At 54.4% G+C, this 18,370-nt stretch overlaps 10 protein-coding genes across 10 annotated transcripts; 3 read left to right on the plus strand and 7 right to left on the minus strand.

Moving 5' to 3' along the window:
• Positions 1-91: 91 nt before the first annotated feature.
• Positions 92-484, minus strand: PG994_008640 (uncharacterized protein; the record flags this gene model as incomplete). The annotated part of the gene is made up of 1 exon (XM_066860049.1): positions 92-484. One exon carries the CDS (start codon positions 482-484, stop codon positions 92-94), a length of 393 nt encoding a protein of 130 aa, XP_066713638.1.
• A 1,389-nt stretch (positions 485-1,873) lies between these two features.
• Positions 1,874-3,722, minus strand: PG994_008641 (heterokaryon incompatibility protein-domain-containing protein; the record flags this gene model as incomplete). The annotated part of the gene is made up of 2 exons (XM_066860050.1): positions 1,874-2,577; positions 2,885-3,722. 2 exons carry the CDS (start codon positions 3,720-3,722, stop codon positions 1,874-1,876), a joined length of 1,542 nt encoding a protein of 513 aa, XP_066713639.1.
• A 368-nt stretch (positions 3,723-4,090) lies between these two features.
• Positions 4,091-5,500, minus strand: PG994_008642 (uncharacterized protein; the record flags this gene model as incomplete). The annotated part of the gene is made up of 1 exon (XM_066860051.1): positions 4,091-5,500. One exon carries the CDS (start codon positions 5,498-5,500, stop codon positions 4,091-4,093), a length of 1,410 nt encoding a protein of 469 aa, XP_066713640.1.
• Positions 5,501-7,651: 2,151 nt separating this feature from the next.
• PG994_008643 (uncharacterized protein) lies at positions 7,652-8,205 on the minus strand (the record flags this gene model as incomplete). Its single annotated transcript, XM_066860052.1, has 2 exons — positions 7,652-8,098; positions 8,161-8,205. The coding sequence occupies 2 exons, from the start codon at positions 8,203-8,205 to the stop codon at positions 7,652-7,654; spliced, it is 492 nt and encodes a 163-aa protein (XP_066713641.1).
• A 769-nt stretch (positions 8,206-8,974) lies between these two features.
• On the plus strand, positions 8,975-9,553 carry PG994_008644 (uncharacterized protein; the record flags this gene model as incomplete). The annotated part of the gene is made up of 1 exon (XM_066860053.1): positions 8,975-9,553. One exon carries the CDS (start codon positions 8,975-8,977, stop codon positions 9,551-9,553), a length of 579 nt encoding a protein of 192 aa, XP_066713642.1.
• Positions 9,554-9,907: 354 nt separating this feature from the next.
• PG994_008645 (glucan 1-3-beta-glucosidase precursor) lies at positions 9,908-11,122 on the minus strand (the record flags this gene model as incomplete). The annotated part of the gene is made up of 1 exon (XM_066860054.1): positions 9,908-11,122. One exon carries the CDS (start codon positions 11,120-11,122, stop codon positions 9,908-9,910), a length of 1,215 nt encoding a protein of 404 aa, XP_066713643.1.
• Positions 11,123-12,870: 1,748 nt separating this feature from the next.
• Positions 12,871-13,532, plus strand: PG994_008646 (uncharacterized protein; the record flags this gene model as incomplete). The annotated part of the gene is made up of 3 exons (XM_066860055.1): positions 12,871-13,035; positions 13,106-13,238; positions 13,324-13,532. The coding sequence occupies 3 exons, from the start codon at positions 12,871-12,873 to the stop codon at positions 13,530-13,532; spliced, it is 507 nt and encodes a 168-aa protein (XP_066713644.1).
• A 391-nt stretch (positions 13,533-13,923) lies between these two features.
• On the plus strand, positions 13,924-14,136 carry PG994_008647 (uncharacterized protein; the record flags this gene model as incomplete). Its single annotated transcript, XM_066860056.1, has 1 exon — positions 13,924-14,136. The coding sequence occupies one exon, from the start codon at positions 13,924-13,926 to the stop codon at positions 14,134-14,136; it is 213 nt and encodes a 70-aa protein (XP_066713645.1).
• A 1,071-nt stretch (positions 14,137-15,207) lies between these two features.
• Positions 15,208-15,657, minus strand: PG994_008648 (uncharacterized protein; the record flags this gene model as incomplete). Its single annotated transcript, XM_066860057.1, has 1 exon — positions 15,208-15,657. One exon carries the CDS (start codon positions 15,655-15,657, stop codon positions 15,208-15,210), a length of 450 nt encoding a protein of 149 aa, XP_066713646.1.
• Positions 15,658-16,539: 882 nt separating this feature from the next.
• PG994_008649 (uncharacterized protein) lies at positions 16,540-17,547 on the minus strand (the record flags this gene model as incomplete). The annotated part of the gene is made up of 1 exon (XM_066860058.1): positions 16,540-17,547. The coding sequence occupies one exon, from the start codon at positions 17,545-17,547 to the stop codon at positions 16,540-16,542; it is 1,008 nt and encodes a 335-aa protein (XP_066713647.1).
• Positions 17,548-18,370: the final 823 nt, after the last annotated feature.

Genomic DNA, 18,370 nt, shown 5'->3' on the forward strand with positions numbered 1-18,370 from the left:
AAGACAAGCAATAATTGAGAATTAGGATGCAATTTGTGTATTAAACAGCTCTAACATGGCTCTTCGAGAGTGACAGTCATTTGAAATGGGTTCAAGGCTTCATCAACAGTGGCCCTAGACTACTTTGTCGCAACCATGTAATGTCATTCTCGGCACCAGCTTTCACGTATTGGAGTGACAGCTTCGTCCACGGTTCCCTGTCCTCCTCGACGCAATCCCAAAACGGCGCCGGCATGAAAAGCAAGATAAAGGCGCCCACCGCGATCGCCACCTTGCAAACAAACTTGTCGTCGACAATCGCATCCCCTGTACCGAGTCGGTAGGCCCTCAGGAACGAGGACAACAAACTCCCCCGGCTCCCATCCTCTTTCCCAAACTTGGCCTCCAGGACCATGGCCTCGGCCGCCCACAGCCGCAAGTCGTAGGCCGGATCGCCGGGGGCAATGAAGGTGTCTACGCCGTCGTTGGGAGACATGCCAGCCATTTTCCTAGGCGTGCGCCGACTGCTGCTGCGTCCTATTTCGTTCATAGGTTTAGAAGGTGCCAGAATAGAAATCTCGTGACAGAAAGGCAAAATGCATTGGCGGTCCAAAATTTGCTTACTGTCAATTTCCCCTCCTTGTACGCTACCCGTAGGTCCATCTCGCCAGCCCAAGTCATCAGGTAACCTCGATAAGTCTCCTTCAGTACGCGAGGGACCATGACTGACGGCTCTTGGCGGCAAGCCTCTGCTACGGCTTTGGACTTCAAGGCCTTGATTCCGTATTACAGCCGCTCTGGCTCGAGGGGTACGGGGGCCAGCTTGGCGATACTATCAGCGCATTTCAAAATCACTGGGTCTCCCTCCCGACGATGACCGTCGAGACGCCATACCCAGCTCGACAACCCGCCGGACAAAGGCGTAACCTTTTCGCAGACGATTTGGTGCTTTTCGAGATAGCTGTCAATACCGCCGCTCCAGTTCTGGGGATTGGCGGGTGTTTTCCTTCGCAATTGCGAGCGACATAATGGGTGATAGATGGTCAAATTTCGATGTATGTGACTGGGGCTTTCTGCTGGTGTCACAACAATGTCGCTCCTTTGCAAACTAATATACGTCATCCGTATCAGGCCATCCCTGAATCTGACCACCTCGTAACGAATCCTTGCCGCCGTTCGAGGGAAATTCTGGGATTTTTGTTACCTGAGTCGGGTTACTTTAGACCAAGACGAAATAAATTTCGAAGTCCCAATTAATGATATACGGGCGAAGAAAGGAACCCATCTACCTGTGACATGGACGGGGGCCATTGCCATACTGGACAGGACTCTGGTACATTAGGTAGCAGCTAACGTTACAAAATCCAATCACTTCTTCAGCTATATGATGATGTCCTACCAGTCCCTATAGAGTCATGGCAAAACGTTAGACAGTAACGACTCACTCGCCTTTCAACGATGCACAATGTTGCAATCCCCTTTCCCTTCGCCATCGGGTTGGGGATTCCCCACAGACCTATCTGGCCAATTTGTCAAACTCGTGGAAACATGCGGTTTCCAATGCGCCTCCTCCCACACATCTCCACACACAAATCCCTGGACGGCAGATCTGGGGTGTTCCATGACCGACCCATCCGGGGTCCTCCATGGTAGACCCACTAGGGGGGCCAGGCTCGCAGGGTCCAACTGGCCACTTCCCCATGCGCATCAGGCGCACTTGTTTGACCGGGTGGGTCGGACTTAGCTGGCCCCCACTACATACCAGTTAGAAGTCACTCGTCACAGCCAGACGACGGCTCCGACCGCTTGCGCAAGCACTGGTTTCCTCGAGTAACTGACGGCGAGGTTAGCACTAGACCTTAGGTGTTTCTCCCAGTTTAGAGGCTGAAGTCGATTAGAAGTTGAGATTGGATAGGTCTTGTCTGAGACGCTGTTCGCGCTCCTTGTTATTGGGCTCGATTTCAAGCTGGCTCCAAAGCCACTGTGAGTTAACTTCAACATTTAGAGTCAGGTACGATGTTTCCAAGAAGGTGGACTCTTTTAGCTCCGTCTTGATGTTGTCTAGTCCCATTTTGAGGTCCGACATGCCCCTAGGGATGAAGCCCCCGGCCCCGAGGGGGGGACCGGTGATTTTGCCCAGCATCTTGACGACAGACTGCCTGGAAAGCAGATCCATGAGGTCGGGATTTGAGCTATCCAGCGACCGGCCACGCAACCATGCATAGGGGAATATGGTCTCCGCGGTAACGGGCCAGCAGCGTACGGTGTCCGAAGATGGACCGTGGCCCACGAGGATAGCACAGCGGTATTGGCAAATCTCGCCCTCTGTGACGGACAGCCAGATGATGGAGCGGATCTCCATACCAGGCACGTAACGTAGGACGTGGGCTAGGCTGACAAGCCCCTCGTGTTCATCTGGTGTAGTGCATCCGAAACTATATCGAGAGCCGGCGCTCTGAGTGATGGTGCCAAGTAGGATCGCCCGGTCCTGCCAGGGACGAATTTCCGGGCGGTCTATTGCGCCTACTTTCATATAAGGCTGGTCTCCGTCATATAATCTGATCGTCTCCCGCCTCCCGTGGGTGAATTTATGTTGTCCTTTAGACAGATATCAGCATTTCGCCTTCCCTTACTAGGAACGGACTCCTGTACTTGCCAAAATGGGACGGAAACGCCCTGGCAATATTGCCACTCCACGGGTGCATTAGGTAGATTGCATCCCATTTGTAACGACACCACCCATCCATATATTTTTCCAAGAGTAGACCCGGGCGGGTTATCGTCGTCCCCCCTATCCTGACGAAGCATTCGAGACAACCTATGGCTAGCTCACACGAGCGACCGGGGCGTGGCAATGGACATAGGATGAGGTCTACACTCAACGCAGACCCAGAGATCCCGATACTGTGCGTCGCCGAGTGGCTTCTCTTCAAGATCTCCAGACCAAAAGAGAACGCTTCCGGTCCCATCGTCAGGGATGGACTTGGCGTCGTGCTTATATGCGCTAGGATGGACTGGTCATAAGTGCTCTTCAGTATCTCCTCTTGCAGCCTGCGAAAAGCTTTGGCGCGGCCTTCGCCGTATATAAGGGGCATGCTGACGCCGAAGATGCCGATCATGCTGTAAGCGAGATCTTCTGCGCGAGTTGTGACACTTTTGGCGGCCCAGCTCATCTTTTTGTGCGTGCTGTAGCTGCTCAAGAGCTGTCTCGCAGAGTCCGGCGTCCCTCTTAGTTGTCGTTGCTGTTGCAGGAGTTCCAAGCCTATGCCGGTGGTCTGGGAGATCTGCTTCGCCCAAGTCTCCCGGCTCCCCAAGTCGTCCCAGCCTGCGCTGTAGAAGCGAAGACTACAGGGCGCAACTAGCTCTTGCAGCGTCCAGCCGCGAGTGAACCACAGGCTGCCGAGCAGGGTGTCGGCCGACTGCACGTCCGAGAGGAAGGCGAGACAGACCTCGGCGTTTCGGTACCATGCGTACAAGGAGTTGATGGCTTCGGTCAGCTCGGCGCTACTCTTCTTGTCGATACAGCACGAGTCGATCCAGATGTAGCGATGGCCCAGGGCCAGGGCCGTGACGGAGCCCTGCAGCACCTTGGAAGCCCCCGCCTTGCCCTGCCATTCCGACAGCGGCTTCCCCACGTCTTCGAAGAGCACTTCCTCCTCGGTCCATCGGTGCGACAAGATAGCGTACGGCGGGGGCTCGATGAAATGCTCCAGCTCAAGGGTCAGCGTATTAATGAGTCGCATCAGAACAGCTTTGTTGTCGAGTATCTCGAAAAAGAAACGTGGTGGGGCCGAAAAAGGAGGCAACCCATGATTTGGTGTAGTATCGATCAATTGGGACCGACAGATTTGTTCGGTAGCACGAAGGTGGTGGGCTGTGTGATAGCTTTCCACCAATAGAGCACGCAGGGCCGAGGCAACTGCCTTGGGTTGATCTAATGAACACTACGTCACTCCAGCGAGTATATTAAGGATAGACAGGGTATATGTTGTGACACTGCATAATTCGATCTTGGGAAACTGGCTGACAAATATGGTAAACGGAAAACAACATAAATACAACACAAAATGGAAACCAAAGCAATCGAATATTCTCAAGGTAAGAGCTCGACCTAATCAAAGACGTCATCTGCTAACGGCAAGCCAAATACGTAACCCAAATCATTGGGTAGCACTTCATCTGCTGCAGTTGAAGTTCTCCGGTGCTTGTACTCCATATCCGCATCCTCTTCCTCCTCAATCGAAGCCGCACATGTCATGCTGGGCTTCTTTTGGACGTTAACCGGTGGCCACGAAAGGGCACACAGCGTGGCCGACAGCTTGATCTCGTTGATCATGGCGACGACCCAGACGGCTGTCGCGTAGTAGGGCAGGGTGAACACCCGCGGCAGCGGCAACAGAAGGAACAGTATCAGGAAAAGCTCGATGACCGCCGTCGTGCGCCAGATCCCCCGATTCTGCAGCTTCCGCACAGCCGCCGCAACGTCGTACCAAACCGCATCGAGCAGCGTCGCGTGCACGAAGCGGTCCCACTGCCGTCGCCTCTCCGCCATGTCGAGCACGTCGGCGCGCAGCTTCTGCCGGCGGTCCATGTCCCGCAGCCGCGCCTCCCAGAACGGCTGCAGCTCCCCCTTGGCGTCGTAGGGCTCGCGCATGCAGAACGTGCGCCAGCGGTGGACGGCCTCGAGCGCGAGCTGCGGGGCCACGTCGAAGTATTCGCGGTGGTCCTTCACCGGGCACCTGCAGTCAAAATGGTATCGGTTCCAGGCCATCTCCGCGTGGGTCAGGCTCTCGGCGCGCTGGCAGAGCCGGATGGGGACGTGGCCTGGGTCGTATTGCCCTCGGATCGAGTTGTGTTGGCAGGTGCTGAAGATGTGCTTCTGGCGCCGGGCGGTGGGCCCGGTGGTGAATCCGATCTTACAGATTGCTTTCTCGGGGGACTGGGCTGGCGTGACCTCGAATATGTAGTTGTTGCCATGGTCCTGCTGCCTTCTCTGCTTCTTGGTGAGCTGCTTTCGCATAACCCACTTGATGTTGTCATCCAGGCTCGTGGGGCTTTCTGATAGATGTATCGTTCGCTCGCTGGAGAGCCGCGGAGGGACCGATGGACGAGTTGACCTCCGCCTGCTAGCGTCATTGGCATCTGGAAGGATGGAAGCCAATTCAGGAGCTGAAGCAGGGGCGGCATGAAGCGAGGGCCTCGAAGACGGGTTTGACAAAGTAGATGATGTGTTGGCCTCGGGCTCAACGAGGATCGAATCTAACGTGCACGCCTCTACACTGGCGGGCTGAGTTGCACGAGCAGAAGTTCCTTGGCTGTGAGCGATACTCGGCAGTGGAGAAGTCACGCATCGTCGTTCTTGTCTGCGCAGTGGTATGGCACCTTGTGTCAATGGAGACGGGCTTCGAGAATAATCGTCTCCTGTGGAAAGAGTCACGGTCTTCTTCGAGCTGCTTCGCGTCTTTGGGGGTGTAGGGAGAGCCACCGAGGGTTTGGGTGGTGTGTTGGGTAGGTTCTCCATGATGAGAGTCTTCAGTTTGTTTGCGCAAGTTAACAAGAATAGTGCAGATTTTGAAGTGTCATGGTGAAGACTCGGGAATGATTTTGGCAGCGAATTGAGAGGGCTTATATGCTCATAGCTCACGTCGTGAGTCTCTGGTCTACTCAGCACAGGGTGCCGCCTAACCGCCGGTCAGCCGTTCTCGACAAGGGTGCTGCTGCAGGCACAGCCTCGGTAGGTTGCAGGTAACGGCGACCCAACCGGGAGGGCATGGCCCCGTTTCAGTTACCTCCGCAAGCTCAGCTCTTGGGGAAATGCAACGGTAAATACACATTGTTGCAGTTTACACCCATGACAGCTGCATAAGGCATGGGTTAGTTGGGAGGCTTATCCCACGGCCAGGTTTGCGACATGGCCTCGACATCGATTGAGCAGCCGGTCGGCGGCCTCCACGCCTGTCCTCTAACGTTCTCGGCAACCATCGTTCTCCTGCAGAATTGAAAACAATGGTTTTATCGCAGGATGGATTGATTGGGAACCCACGAGGGGTTGAACTCTTCACGGATACCGCCATTGAAGATATTCCAACGTGGCGCAAGAATCAGTCAAAGGGAGCTGATCTAACGTACCCCACAAGCGAAATGACCACTTTCCAGGACTTAGTATAATAAAGTATAAATCAATACTACCACAACGAATATAATCTATTAAAATTAATCGGAATCCTCATCTCCAGATACCTCTACATCATTCTGACAGGTGCGCGCATTATGCCCGGGCTCTCCGCAGATTCTACAGCGCTGTGAGCGCGTCCCAGACGTCCTCGTACGACCACTCCTCCGACGCGATTCGTCTTGTAACTGTCCATCAACGTCCTTTTGAGACTGCAGGTCTTCTCCAGCTTGTATACGAAGTGATCCTCCATCCTGTAGCCGTTTCTTTTTCGTACGGCGGCGCCGGCTAAGCAACTTATTCGCCTCTCGTAGTGCGCTTACTTCACCCTCTAAGAGAGCGAGCCGGTGCATAACCTGCGTTGTACCTTTCGCAATCTGGTCAAGTCCAGCTAAAATTGATGTCGGAGAGCTATTTTGATGCCGTACGATTCGATTTCTCACGTATTCGGTTTGGGATTGGGCTTCAATTGGGTTGTTTGGGGTCTTTGATTCCCAGGATATAGGTAGGCCGGAAGAGATCGCCGGAGGCGTCGGCGTACGTAGCTTCACATCCAACTGCGAAATAACAGATTCCGGAACAGCCCTAGGCCTCCCGTGTCGATCGGAGGTTGTAACGACCATTTCGGACGAGATTTGGCCCATAAGAAAGCCGGTCTCGTCGAAGTTATAAATATCCTCCTCTTGGATCCCATATTTGTGAATTGTATTCCGTACGAGGGTAAACCACGCGCGATACGCGTCGGGATCTTCGCAAAGGACTCTCTGATAATCGATTCTTCGATTAAAACGCGTCCAGAGGTCTGGGTGCCGTCGTACGAAGTTCGAAGCCCAGTTGACGCCGACGCGTCCCGCGTCGCGTTGACGGAGCAGTCGATCGTTCTTAAGCGCTTAAAACGCTAGAAATATTTGCCCTTCTTCCCAAGTGTTAACCATAATGGGTGGTGAAGGAATTGAGTTGTAAAAGTTGTTCGTACGAAATTTGGCGAAAGTGGTCAATTCGCTTGTGTGGTCATTTCGCTTGTGGGGTACGTTAACAGGAGTGTCATACTTCAAGTTAGTCATTCATTGTTCTTGTTTACATTTACTACCGGGCAGGAGTCCTCTTCTGTAGATGTCTTCTTTTGATTTGAGCGAGGCCTTTGTCCACCATTTGTTTCTCTGTGGTGTAACAATGCAGAACTGCTGGAGATTGCCTCGCTCTGGCAGTCGTAATCGAGCAATCAACCGGAGCTCAACATTGATCCGAAGTAGATACTTTCGTATGCCCATGGGACTTGCCAGGCAACACGCCCCACAGAGTATACTTTGATCTCTGAGGAGATAAGGGTTCGGAGAAAGAGATACTTTGATGCATATAATAGAAAGATTTCTTACCACTTGGGATATTTCTGAGAAACACTTAAGCATCTGCACTACGGCCGATTCTCGCCTCTTCTCCTTCTCTGCAGTCACTCTTCCAAAGCGGCCGTCATTCTACGAATTTCCCACCATGGCTGCTCTATTCGATTTCATCCTCCCCAACATGGACCCCATCACCCAGAACCTCGTCATCTGTGGGGTCGTCTTCTCCATGCCCATCCTCTCGGCGGCCGGCTGGACCATCTTCCAGCTCTGGATGAGCAACAGCTACTGGACTCGCCACTGGGCCCGCGCCATCCCGACGTTCCTGCTCTGCCTGGTGCTGATCGCGGCCATGTACCCCGTCGCCGTCGTCGGGGTTCTTGGTTATGTCGTGGCCGTCCTCGTCCTGAAGGGCACCATGACGCTGCTGTACTGGCCGGCCACAATCCCGCTCGGTCTCGTCACCGGCGACTGGACCGAGTTCTACCACATGCGGTACAGCATCCAGGGCCCGGTCCTCGGCCGCGGCCTTCGGCGGTTCCGTATCGTCGAATGGGAAGAGGAGGTACAGGAACTGGAGATGGATGACAAGCTGCCGGGCTACCTACAGCTATACCCCACCTGTCGTTAGTGCAGTAAGGGGTGGACAACGAGCCACTGGCGAACGACTCGGTCGCAGATTGCCCAGCGATCGACCCTTGACCGCATCATGTCGTATTGACTTTGGAAATACTAGAAGAAGTGCTTCTCGGTTGATCGCGGGAGTAAATCGACTTCCAGCAAGGGTGTTTCTATCAGCGACGAAAACCGCCTTGAATGGGACGTCGGCAAGTCACATTGATCGCAGACACATGAATCAGCTCAAACAGGTGCATATGGGAGGATAGTGTTGGGAAGCACGAAGTCTGAGATTGGTTGGTTATTCCAATATGAGTTTGGGTTTACGGTATTATCATTTCAACCTCGGGCTAAACGCTTATTGGATAATCATTTGCAGTATCACTTCAGCATTCATTTGATACCTAATATATTAAACGTTGCCTCAATGTCTCATATTGCAAGTCCGCTTAGTGTTGATTCGATCCTTAGCCGCTGGTTACTAGAGTGTAGTCCAACTGTAGCTTTAACTGGCTTCTTTCGCCACGGGATTCTCACTAGAAGGACTGGTAGAATAATTCGAAAAGCACGATGTGCGCTAATAAGAGGCGCGGGATTCCATGGCTGCTATCTGAGTTCATCAAAAGCGCGGTTCGCCGAGAACTATCCAGAGAATCTTGCTCTTCGAACTCAAACCCTTTTACGGAAAGGATGACAAGAAAATTGCATGAATTTGCCTGTCTTCTGTAAGTACTGGGCTGATTTCTTGTGCGAGCGGCCACTATCTACGTTAATATTTATAGAAACCAGATTCGATACAGCTACATTCTTCTCCTTTCTGACGATTCTAGTACTTATCGACCCCCATCCATCCAATGCAGCCATGGAGCGCAGCGACGTGGAGGTTCTCTGCATCCTGGTGGCCCTCCTCGTAGGGTTCCCCCTCGCATCTGCCGCCTTCGCCGGCAAATATCTCAATGGCAAACAAGAAGACGACCCCTGCGAATACTTTCTACCCATACTTCTGGCCTGCATCGGCCTGTTCATCGGCCTCATCGTCGTCTCCGTGCTGGGTTCCGCCGCCGTGATCGTGGCATCGGTGGTCTGGACGGCAATATGGCTGGCCCTGAAACTAGTCGCCGTCGGCGTCTTCATGCCGCCGGCGCTTGTCCTGAGCGTGTTCTGTTCTGTCCACGGCCCGGAGGAAGCAGTCATGGAGGTGGTCTGGTTGAAGTGGACTTGCGTTTTGCCGGCGCGCAAAGCTAAGCCGGCGGCCCAGGAGGAGGATCAGCAAACAGCAGCAGCAAACCCAAGGGCTTCTCTGTCTTCCGCACATAGTCAGGATCCTCCGGACTATACTCCGCAAGGAAACAGATGTGGAGTTGGGGGATCCCGAACGCGATCCGACCAGGTGCGTGGTGCCACCCGATATGGATATCGCGGACTCGACCCAAGACGATGAAGCTGTTCCGCCCTACAGTCTTAGGAACCTCGACTTTGACCCGAACGAAGCGCCTCCCGTATACGAGGAAGTCCCGATAGCAGATCGGCATGATCGGAGATAGTCTGTTCGTTGTGAGTCTCCCCTCTCTGCTAGGTGGATGATGAAACGTGAAATGAAGGAAAGAAGAGGGGTCTCAACAACAGCAAGTCGGATGCTAACTTGGATGCATTTTGGAATTGGGTAGCAAGGCCCGTCCAGAACCAAACGTTTCATGAACAGTATCATTCTATCATATGGAGCTTATGTACAAACATTCCCAAGCTCATCATTAAAATGGAGTGCCAAGCAGTGTAGCCGTTTCTCCGGTCGGTTTTAATGAATGACTTCTTGGTAACTGGCAATCCTAATCACAGAACCCCGAAGCAGACTCCGGATCGACCATGCCCAGCTCCAGCAGGCCCTCGTAGCTCCAGTAGTCCTGCTTCGTCCCTGCCCCGCGACGGCCTCGTTGCTGACCACCTTGCCCGTCCAGTACGCGCTCCCCTTGGTGTGCTTCCCGAACGCCGCCAGGCCCGCGTTCAGGATGTCCTTGCGGGCGTCGAGCGAGTTGTTGTACATTGTCTCGATCGCCCATTCGCCCGTGAACACGGGGAACGTGTTGCCGTCGTCGGCGTCAGCAGCACCCCTCGCGTCGGCGCAAATCATCTCGGTCACGTTATTGGACCCCGCGGGCCGCCCGTTGAAGTAGTAGTAGTGCACGTCAAAGACGATATTCTGGTCCGCAGTGAAGTTGCCGGCAAAGTACGCGGGCCCCTTGAACCCGTCGTTGAGCATGACAGGAATCTGGGGGTTCACGGCCGCCACGCGGTCGAGCACGGCGTGATAGTACTTGAGCAACCAATCCGCCGCCTCGTCGCTCAGGGCCGACGGCAGCCCGATGTCGTCCGGGTTGTCCATCGGCTCGTTGACGGGCTCGAGCGAGAACGCCTGGGGGCTGCCGGACTGCTGGATGAAGTCGAGCACGGCGTCGACCGTCTTCAGCGACCACGCGAGCGCCGTCTCGTTGTACCACCAGTCCAGCCCGCCCACGCGCTCGCCGATGGTCTGGTTGTTGACGCCGCCCGGCAGGCCGTGCAAGTCGAGGACGACGTGCATGCCGTGCGTGGTCACGGCGTGCGTCGCGACCTCGCGGAGGCGCGCGCGCTGCTGGCCGTGGTGGAGCGCGCTGCCGGGCAGGTCGATCCAGGCCTGGTACGTGGTCGGGATGCGCAGGACCCGGAGGCCGGCCGCGGCCAGGACGTCGATGTCGGCTGTCGTGAACCAGGTCGCGTAGCGCTGCTCGAACACGGGGCCGCACTGGTCGCCGAGGTTGGCGCAGCACGTCCACTCGTCCGCGACGTCGGCGCCGCAGTGGGTAGACCACCACGCGGTGTCGATGAAGGGCTCCTGGATCAGCCAGCCGCCAAGGTTCACGCCGTCGCCTTGGAACGTCTTCCAGTCCAGGTAGCTCGTCGGCGGCTTGGTACGCGTTGCTGAGGCTAGGCCGGCGGAGCAGATGGGCCCGGCCAGGAGACTAGAGACATGCATATTGACGGGTAGCTGAGGACTAGGGGTTGAGAATGGGAGTGGAAACGGTTCAGAATCGATGGTTGGCGGCCAGGACTCTCGCTAGAGTGCTACACCAGCCAGTATTGCATCGCAGCTCATATTATACTTGGTCATGGCCAAGTCCATCGGTCCCCCACCGGCCCCACGATTGGGTTAGAAGATTGGCATATACCGAGGTCGAGCTGGGGCCCCGGCCTTGAACACACATGAATGCGGAGATAGGTGGGTCTCCGGAGATTATTGTACGTAAATCCTGGGGTTAATGTTAATTCAACGTTGACATACATGCAGGTGCGAGTCTACCGAATATTGGCCCGAGGAAATGGTAAGGTATTGCATGATGGTGTAGGGATTCAGCACTCTCCTCTCCATTGCCAACTACAACCCCGTACAGTGGAGGCGGACGTACAGTAGGCACAAGAGCTTCTGCGCGGAGGTGAGTAAACAGACGAAAGATCCCGAGATCCCGATAGCGCAAGTGACCCCACTACCAAAATCACCAAAACCAAGAGCGACCGGAAAGATCTTTGCCAAGTAATCGATCAATCGTTCGATCCCCGCTCAACGCCTCACCCGACCCCATGTCTGGGTGTCCTCTCACGAGGTAATGCTGTCTTTATAGCGTTCACATTCCATCAGGATTTCGGGTGCTGGCTCGGGCGGAGTGGAGCGAGACGCGAGCCCTTGTAAGATCTGGAACCTCCTCCGCCATCCGGGAGTTGTGACTTCATTGCGATTACAAATGTTCGACTTCGTTGCCCACCTTATTATGGACCTTCTTCGTCGGTAGATGACCCATGCTCAATGCAACCTTCATTCTGAAGCACGTCGTCACGCCAGACTTCTAGTCGTTTCGGCGGGGTTAGTGCCAGGGACGATTTGACGTGCCTCGAAAACTTGGCGGGCCGAAAAATGAGGTTTGCCCGAAACAATTCAGTGTGCACTCTGAAGAAATGTACAAGCTACCGCTATTTGCCCACGAATAGGGGTAGCTCGTATGCTGTTCACTCTGCATTAGGTATGGGATGTCATCAGCGCAGCAAGACTACAGGTTTTGCTTCAATTCCCACACCACCCCTCTAGTAAAGTGACACTGCACCAGTCGTTTTCACGGCTTTTCCACGTCCGGAATCTTTATTTGAATGTGAGATGCCTCGGCTTCGACATGCGGGTGGTTGGAATCATTCTAGAATTCGGATGATATGCTGCTCGACGCAAAACTGTACAGCCACTGATGGGGAAGCTTATCAGATGAAACATCTGTGCGTATTTCAGTTCTGAATATGCATACTTTACCTAGTGGTCGGAACAGCAAATCAACTTTTGGGACCAAGAGGATTCCCTCAAACTTTCAAACAGGCCGCGCCGACAGAAAGTGCATTATGGCCTCGTACTCGGAATTCGACGGCTGTGGCGCATCCCGGGGGTAGGCTCACGGCCCGTTTCGGCAGCGCGTGTCAGATGGTTAGGTCATCACTTGTCCCTAGAGGGCGACCAGCCAAGCATGGGAGACGTATCGAATGATGTACGCTTCTTGAGCAGACGCGATAGGCTCATGAGCTTGAGCTATATTTAAATTTCTCCCTATAATACTCTCGTTGCTGGATATAAGATGCCAACGAAAGCCCCGAATGGAAAATATCATGAAAGCACAACCACCACCACCACCTCTACACCGTTCCTACCAAGCTTATAACACGTTTTATCTTCAAAACCTATCAACGACCATGGATAAAGTCCGGGACAACCTCGACGCCCTCGAGCGCAAGCTGATCAAGGCCAACAAGATCGCCGCCAAGGGCGAGAAGATGAAGGTCGGCGACGCCATCAAGCTCGGCCGCAAGTCGTCGTCGATGGCCGCGACCATCAACAAGGGCATGAAGGAATACGATGTAAGATGACACAAGACACTCTCGCTTGCCCACAGAGACAAAAATTGCTGACCCATGATGGTGGCTATAGGACACCGATCCCACGCCCCAAGAGAGCAAGGAGATGCTGGCACAGATGACGCGCATCGTCGAGTTGACCGAAGAGCAGGTCAACTCGCTGATCGGCTGCTCGGGCTACCTCAAGGACAAGCTCCACGTTGGCGGTAAGTTGCTGTCGTTGTTTTCACATTTTGGCAAACATCAAACAAATTGCTCGAATGTACATGCTAATCCCACGATGATACCAAGGCTTGGTCAAGAGAAACCTGGTCAAGACGGCCGAAGCCAGCGAGGCCCTCTCCCACTTGATGGTCTCCAAGGCGCCCCCGGAGCTGAAGGAGGAGGGCCAAGCCTTGGCCAAGAGACGCAACGTCGCCTTCGACAAGGCGTTGGCTGTGTACGGCAACGCTACTGGGGGTGACGATCTCGGCGACGGTGCTGCTGATGATTCTGATTAGGTGAGGAGGCTGACTGAGCCTTTTGTTCTCCACCATTATACAAAGTTTCTTGGGACTACATAGATCCATGCGGCTGAGCTGCCACACCGTCTCCTGCTTGAGTTTGCTAGCTGACTAAATCGTATCAACCGCTTCATGAGAAAGTTGGCATCGAAATTAAATACAGCAGTGCATCTCACAATCTACGCGTGTAATCAACAAAGGTGCATCAAAAGTGTTCAGCCCCCTGAAGAAAGTGAAAAGAACCAAGGTTTTGGACAAAGCTACTAATTAGAACGAACAAAGAAATGAAGCAAACCATGTTGGATACCCCCTTTCTTGTCATTGATCCTCGTCTGGAAACGGCTGCGACTGTATGAAGTGCCAGTAGAGCGTATCAGCATGGTTCTCGATGAACCACCTCAGCTCCGCTGTCAATGACACCCGTTCCTCCCTGTCGGAACTAGCGGCCTGGATCTCCCTCGCGTACGCGGAAGCCTCCTCCAGGTGCCAGAGGATGCCGTCGGCGTGTCTCACCAACCGCAGCCCACTCCGCCTCGCACTGGTCGAGCGCCTCCTCGGTGCCGCCGGGCACGGCCCGCATGGTCCGAACCTGCGTTTCTAGGTGCCGCAGCTGCGCGGCGACGAGTTCGGGCTCCTGGGTGAAGACGTCGAGGGATAGCTGGTAGTCCTGACGGGCCCTTTGTTGCATCTTCTTAAGCCTTGCTAAGTGTTGATAGTCTTCTTTAACGATGGTCCAGTAAAGCCCTGTCAGACTACAACCCTCGTTCACGGGTATTACGATGTGGCTACTAATAAGTTTCCGCAGCGTGTGAATCTGCGACTTAAAGCCTTCCACTCTTTCGATCTCAGCGACTATCCGTGATAACAACATGTCACAAGATCTTTCCCATATGGTCTGGGGGATTGCCTTGACTGCGATGGTGGCATTTGCGGATGAGGCATCGTGTTCCTGTAACGAAGCACTAGAGTTCTGGTACCTTGACGACGGATGCCAGCTAAGTAGTCTCGACTTCGAATGCGATTTGGGTGTTCTCTGTTTTCATCTGGTAAGCCGACGTCTTTCATCACGGCTTCTCGGTCTTGCTCGTCAAATAGATAAGCATACAGCACAAGGAGTCGGGGCTTATAGGTAAGAAGAGCATTGCATACCTTCTGTAGGTGCGCTTCGGCACCTTTTCTGTTGGAGGCTGATCGGACATTGGGACTCGAGTTTGCTTTGTTTGATGAGGACGGCGACATGTTGGTAGTGGTAGTTGGTTATCAGTGTATGATCTTCGATCTGCCGAACAAGAAACTGATACTTGACTGAAGGCTGCGCAATGGTTTAATAGGTTTTCATTACATAAAGACTACGACTATGACATTGTGCCAAAGCCCCTTTCAAAGACGACAACGGAAGTTGACAAGTAACAAAAAGCCACGTCTGGGGCGGCCTAGACTGTGCGGCATCTTTTTACTTCCTTGGCCCCCTTTCCAAATTGACAGCCTAGAACAATTGTCCAGGAACCTTTGACATAGGTATGAACAGAACACCCAAAAATCCAGATTGACCTCCTATCACCCACGAGTCTCGGCTTCGCATCGAGTCCGAAATTATGTCCCTTACAATTTGATATGATACAAACAAAACTCCATAACATAGCGAAATATGTCGCTGGTCATCATCGCCCGATCAGATTCCCAGATCATCCGCACCGGGTGACCCAAACCGATCATGAACGAGCTCATGCTCCGCTGGCAGTTCGATATCCCCGTCCGACGCCAGGGACGCGCGACCCGCGTGGCTCGTGTCCATCTCTCCGTACTGATCCAGTATATTGCCCGAAGCACTACCACTACCACTTGCCTTCGCCTCGGTAGATTGCTTTCCTCCTTTGCCGGCGTCCCGTCGTAGACTGCTGCCCCCTTTTGCGCCACCAGAAGCAGGCGTCTTCCCTCTGTTCCGAAAATCCGACGACGACAGCGGGTTGTTGCCCGTCCCGTACGGGTCCAGGAGCCATGCCTCACCATTGAAGACTTTGGAAGGCATTGCTGCTGCGGTGATGTTGTGGGCGGGATGGAGGCCGCCGGCGGCCTGAGGCTCAGGCTGCTGCTGTTTCGGCATCTCATCCGACATCTGCATGCCCGAGCTGGAGCGGGGATGGCCGGATCAGCAGCAGCAGCCTCTTGCTGTTGTCGCTGAGCCTGCTGGCGCTTGCCAGAGGTACTGGCTTCGGTTCGTGGACTGTCCATCTTTCTTTCTTCCTTTCTTTCTTGGTCTGAACGTTATTACAGACGTGAGGGGTAATCAGAATGGGTAAAGTCATTATCGTGAATCCAATGGCAGTACCGAACGGTTATTAATATTGCCAGTTATTAAGGTTGTGACGACATCCGGTCCCCATTGGCGATTAACTCTAAATGACGTTGGCAGACCGTCATCCCCTCGCAATGACTGGGCTATAAATACGGACTCTTCCGAACTAGGCACGATAGAGTTTGGATGAGCCTGCGTTCCCTGATCTGGATGGACTGTGTCGCTTCCCCGCACATGGTTGGAGGGTTAGGTTCCCAGCATTGCGGATACTGCCGGAGGTTTCTGGTTTGTTGGGTTGGCAGAGAAAAGGAGGGGAGTCTGGCATCACTCCCAAGATATTCAACAGTAACGGCCAGAGCATAGGTGGTGTATCCCAGGGTAGCCGCGACTCAACCAAACCGCGAATGTGGATGAGCTCGACTGGTGAGGAATGATCCTCGTGGTAGCCGCAGCCCATGTGGACTGGTGAGGGATTGTACTCCGGGAAAACTCATCGCGTAGCATCGCCGTGTTTGAAAGCATAATATATGAATCCTATTAACTCTTTTATTCGAGGAGGGGTTCCGGCCATGTGACCTTTTTATATATAATTTCTACTTGTATTTGCCCCCTGAAAGAAACATTCTGTTTCACAGATGTTGTTTTTCGTTTAGACGATTTCCACGTCCGTCTTCCCATCCGCGCTCCGGCTGCTCTCTTTCGTCATCATCAACCCATTCTCGTCCTCGCCCCGGACTTCCTTCTTGGCCTGCCTTTCCCACTCCTCCGCCCGGATCGTCTCGACGCTGCCGTCGGGCCCGAACGCCTCCTCCTCGGTCGCGATCTGTAGGCCTCCGCCCCTCTTCTGCTGGCCCTGGAGTAGTCGCCGGGTGCGCTCGCGCCATTGGGGATGTGGAAGCGCCGGTCGAAGCGCACGGCCGCGTAGAGGGCCGACACGATGATCTCGATGCCGAAGTTGAGGGTATAATAACAGGCCTTGTGGTGGAACCAGGCCGGCGCGTTCGCGGGCCGCAGATCGAAGTTGACGCCAATGCGGAAGCCCGCGCCCAGCGTCAGCAGCAGCGAGGTGAAGAGCAGCAGCCGGACCTTGGACCGGAAGCGCCCCTGTCCGAACTTCTCGACGGGCCGGCTGTCGCGCCGCGGCGTCAGGGACGCGATCAGCACGGCCGGCGCGGGGATGAAGGCCAGGAAGGCGAAGAAGGTGCCCGCGACCAGCTGGACGTCGCGGTCCATGCGGCGCGCGTCCATGTCCAGGGTGTAGAACATGTGCACCGTGCAGGTGATGACCATGATGAGGCAGGCGACGACGCTGGCGACGAGGAAGCGGAAGACGAGGCGCGTGGCCATGTGCCAGCCGAAGGACGGGTGGTAGGCGCGTACGATGCGCTGGGCGAAGAAGAGATTGGCGATGAAGAGGATGATGACGCCGGCCTGGGTCAGGATGTTGGCGGCAATAGCGACCTGGACATCGGTCGGCCGGTTCGCCCACACGATGCGCATGGTCAGGGCCGCCGTCCGGGCCATGGACAGGCCGAACAGCATGGCCGAGAAGACGAACTTATGGTCCCGCCGACGGTTCTTCTGGAAGATGGTCATGTGCACCACGGCGAGGCACAAGAAGATGGCCAGGAGCACGGCCGAGATGGGGACGTCGACGCCAACAGTGGGCTGGCCGCCGAGTTGCGCGTTGTTTGGTAGATAGGGCGGGCCGGACATCTAAGAAGTACAGAGCGTGTAAGTCATCATGCAAAATATAAAGTTTCGGGGTGGCCCGCCGCCGAGACATGTGCCAAGACGGTGGATGGTGGGGGTATGTCGACGTACCTGTGGCGGTCCGCCCGCTGCTGGTGAGCCTCCGGAAGACATGTTCGCCAAGCCCTTGGTTTAAGGCGGGAAGGTTTTGACTGGGATGCGCCACCTGTTCAGGAGTGAGAGGTGAGATTTTTTTTAGTGGTGTTGATAGTTCCTTTGCCCTCTTCTCTGATGAACAGACCAACGAATCTCGCCTCCTGTTTGTCGTAGCAGTAGATGACGGTTCCGTCCAATGTAGGTGTCGTAGGTGTCGCAACAATGAGAGCCTCGAAGGATGAGACAAGGAAATCCTTTCCAAAGAGAAGAGAGTTTGACAGGCTTCTTTGATTGACGCACGTCAAAGATCTGATACTGCAATAGATTGGATGATTGGACGAGGAATGAGTGAGATGAGATGAAGATTAAGTCAATAGGGTTACAGTTTCGGGAGGAATGCCAGGCACAGGGCCCAGACAGATGCGGCCGGCCTCTGGCGTCTATATACATCTCGCGACTGATGCATGTTTTGTCAGGTCTGGTCTTTAGCAAAACCCGGATCAGGTGCCCCAGACGAGAAGGTCGGTCTTCGTCGTGCCAGAATCACCGGTCCATGACTCCATCGTGCGCGGGCGACAGGGATTAGGCGGCCTGATTATCCTCCTTCAGTGGCGTGCACAACGCAGCAGCATCGGTGGTCGGAGGTTAACTGTTACCCATGAGCGCGAATTTACTGGGTTCTCCTTCCATT

The sequence above is a fragment of the Apiospora phragmitis genome, assembly GCF_038363925.1.
Source record: "Apiospora phragmitis strain CBS 135458 chromosome Unknown utg000008l:1.0-3514335.0:1.0-3519231.0, whole genome shotgun sequence".
Taxonomy (NCBI): domain Eukaryota; kingdom Fungi; phylum Ascomycota; class Sordariomycetes; order Amphisphaeriales; family Apiosporaceae; genus Apiospora; species Apiospora phragmitis.